At 42.4% G+C, this 2500-nt stretch overlaps 1 protein-coding gene across 1 annotated transcript in view; it reads left to right on the forward strand.

Annotated features, from left to right (window-relative positions):
- The window catches only part of LOC125033451 (carbonic anhydrase-related protein 10-like), a 30382-nt gene that overhangs the window by 22827 nt on the left and 5055 nt on the right, over positions 1–2500 (forward strand). Inside the window, exon 6 of the mRNA XM_047624972.1 lies at positions 293–514. Within this exon, the coding sequence (XP_047480928.1) occupies positions 293–514 (222 nt within the window). The remainder of the gene's footprint in view (positions 1–292; positions 515–2500) is intronic.

The following is a 2500-nucleotide window of genomic DNA, read 5'->3' on the forward strand; positions in this document are numbered from 1 at the left end:
CGGTTTGATAGGGGCCGTGCACTTTTTCTGCGTGTAATAGTCGGTCGTTCCTCTCTGAATTAAAACTAGTCAGACTCAACTGGACAGTTATTGGACTTTGGATTCTTGACAACGTATTTATAATTTTTGTTTCTATGCACTTATATATATATATATATATATATATATATATATATATATACACATACGTATACATGCATGTATATGTGTGAGTGGTGTTTATGGGTATGATTGCTTTGTAACACGTCCTCTCTTGCTCCCCGCACCGTCGCCCCGCCCTCCGCTCCCTCAGGTGGGCGAGGAGGGCAACGAGGAGCTGCGCATCCTGTCCTCGGGCTTCAACAAGGTGGTGTACCGAGGCATGAAGTGGCCGGTGAAGCACCTGTCGCTGGCGGGCCTCCTGCCGGACACGCACCACTACATGACCTACGACGGTTCCACGACCCACCCCGGCTGCTGGGAGACGTCCACGTGGCTCGTCATGAACAAGCCCATCTACATCACCAAGCAGGAGGTAAAAAGCAAGTTCAAGAAAGGCGTAGGGGAATAAGAAAGGTAGTATTAGGTATAAGACAGCTAAAAGATAAAGAGATAAAAGGATAAATAGATAGAGAGTTAGATAGATAGATAGATAAATCGATAGATAGATAGACAGTTAGATAAATAGAGAGATAGATAGACAGATAAAGAGATAGATAGGAGAGTGAACCTACGAGGCCAAACAGAAAAGCGAGCGAGAAAGCTAAAGCGAGAGCGAGAGGCGAAGAGCGCCAGCAATTTACCCCGTGCCCGGATGGCGCTTCCAGGAGCAGAGACCAGGGGCGCCGTTTTTCTTCCCGAGCGCGTTAATTGCAGTCAGAGCCTCCTTTTGTTGCATGCAAGAGCTGATATCAGATTAGTCAGAGCCACCAGCCGGAAGCACGTTATTTAACACAATTCTTGGAATATTCATTACTCTAAATGTCTTCCTCGAGCGAGCGGCTGCGGGATCTCGTTCCCTCCGCGCCTGCAGTTGGCGCTCCTCGGAATTTTCGCTTTGATGTATGCGCGCCATTATGTGCGGATGTGCGTACTCTCGTGTACGGTTGTGTGTGTGTGTGTGTGTGTGTGTGTGTGTGTGTATGTGTGTGTGTATGTGTGTGTGCGTGTGTGTGTGTGTGTGTGTGTGTGTTTGAATGTGCATATGTGTGTGTCTGTGTTGTGTTTGAATGTGTATGTGTGTGTGCACTCGTGTGTGCACTGTCCTTTTGCGTCCAAAAATATCGCTCCGATACTTTGCTCTCCTGCCTTTTGCCAGAGTGGAAGGATCAAGTAACTCCATTTTACTGCAGACTGAAAGTTGAGTTGTGTGCATTGTCACTCCAGTGCTTCTTGAAACAAAGTTGTTTTGCACACACTGATTTTCAATGTTCGTATCATAAGTTAAATGACTTGCAGTATAAGAGCGAAACAGAATGATCATAAAAAAGGTATACGTATATGCTCTTCCATGCGTCCATATGTGCAACAAATTGCAGTGACAGAGGGATTTAGTTCAGAACTATTAGACAAAAGCCTGGACACGCATGGGTGTAACGAGAATATAATGGGGTTTGCAATGATCATTATCACATGCAACAAGAACCTACAATTTCACCTTTGCTCTGTGGAGAGAAAGCGAGAAGAGAAAAAAGAAGGAAGATGTCAAGGAGGTAGTGACACAAGGGAGAAATATGGAAAGAAGGTGTTGGTGACACAGAGAAAGATTTGCATATAAAAACAAGGCTGGAGAAAACGAAAAGTGTAAAGGAAGTGTGGGTGCAAGAAACTAAATGTGGAGAAGAGGTATGTGTGAAAGAGACAAAGAGTTACAAATAATCTAGAATACAGAGACAAGACTAAAAAATAAAAAATGAAAGTAAGGATTAGAAAGGAAACCAAAACCGAGGGTAAAATATAAGAAAAATATTCATACATGGCTTGTTAATAAGTTGGTAAGTTACAAATGATTTCCCTCACGAGGAACAAAGCCACTCCCGTTCCAAGAAAAATGACAATGGACAAACGGGGAGTACAAGAAAAAGTACTTATTAGTATATTGCAGTTTCAGTAACCCAAGACGCTATACCTCCCCTTTCAATGAGATTAAACGAAAATAACCTGCATTAGATATGAAGAAAAAAAAGAAGTCGAGGGTAACAGACAGTGATATATGTGCAAAGACGGGAATTATAGAGGTTGGCGTATTAGCGTAAGGAACTGAGAAGGGAAGAAGGGAAAGGGAGAGACAGAGAGATGAGAGGGAGACAAAAAGAAAGAACAAGAGAAAGCGGGAGAAAGAGAGAGGTGAACAAGTAGGTGGGTTGCTGGCTAGCTATATATATATATATATATATATATATATATATATATATATATATATATATATATATATATATACACACATGTATGTATGTGTACATACACACACACACACACACACACACACACACACACACACACACACACACACGTGTGTATA

Source organism: Penaeus chinensis, chromosome 2, assembly GCF_019202785.1.
Source record: "Penaeus chinensis breed Huanghai No. 1 chromosome 2, ASM1920278v2, whole genome shotgun sequence".
In the NCBI taxonomy this organism is placed as follows: domain Eukaryota; kingdom Metazoa; phylum Arthropoda; class Malacostraca; order Decapoda; family Penaeidae; genus Penaeus; species Penaeus chinensis.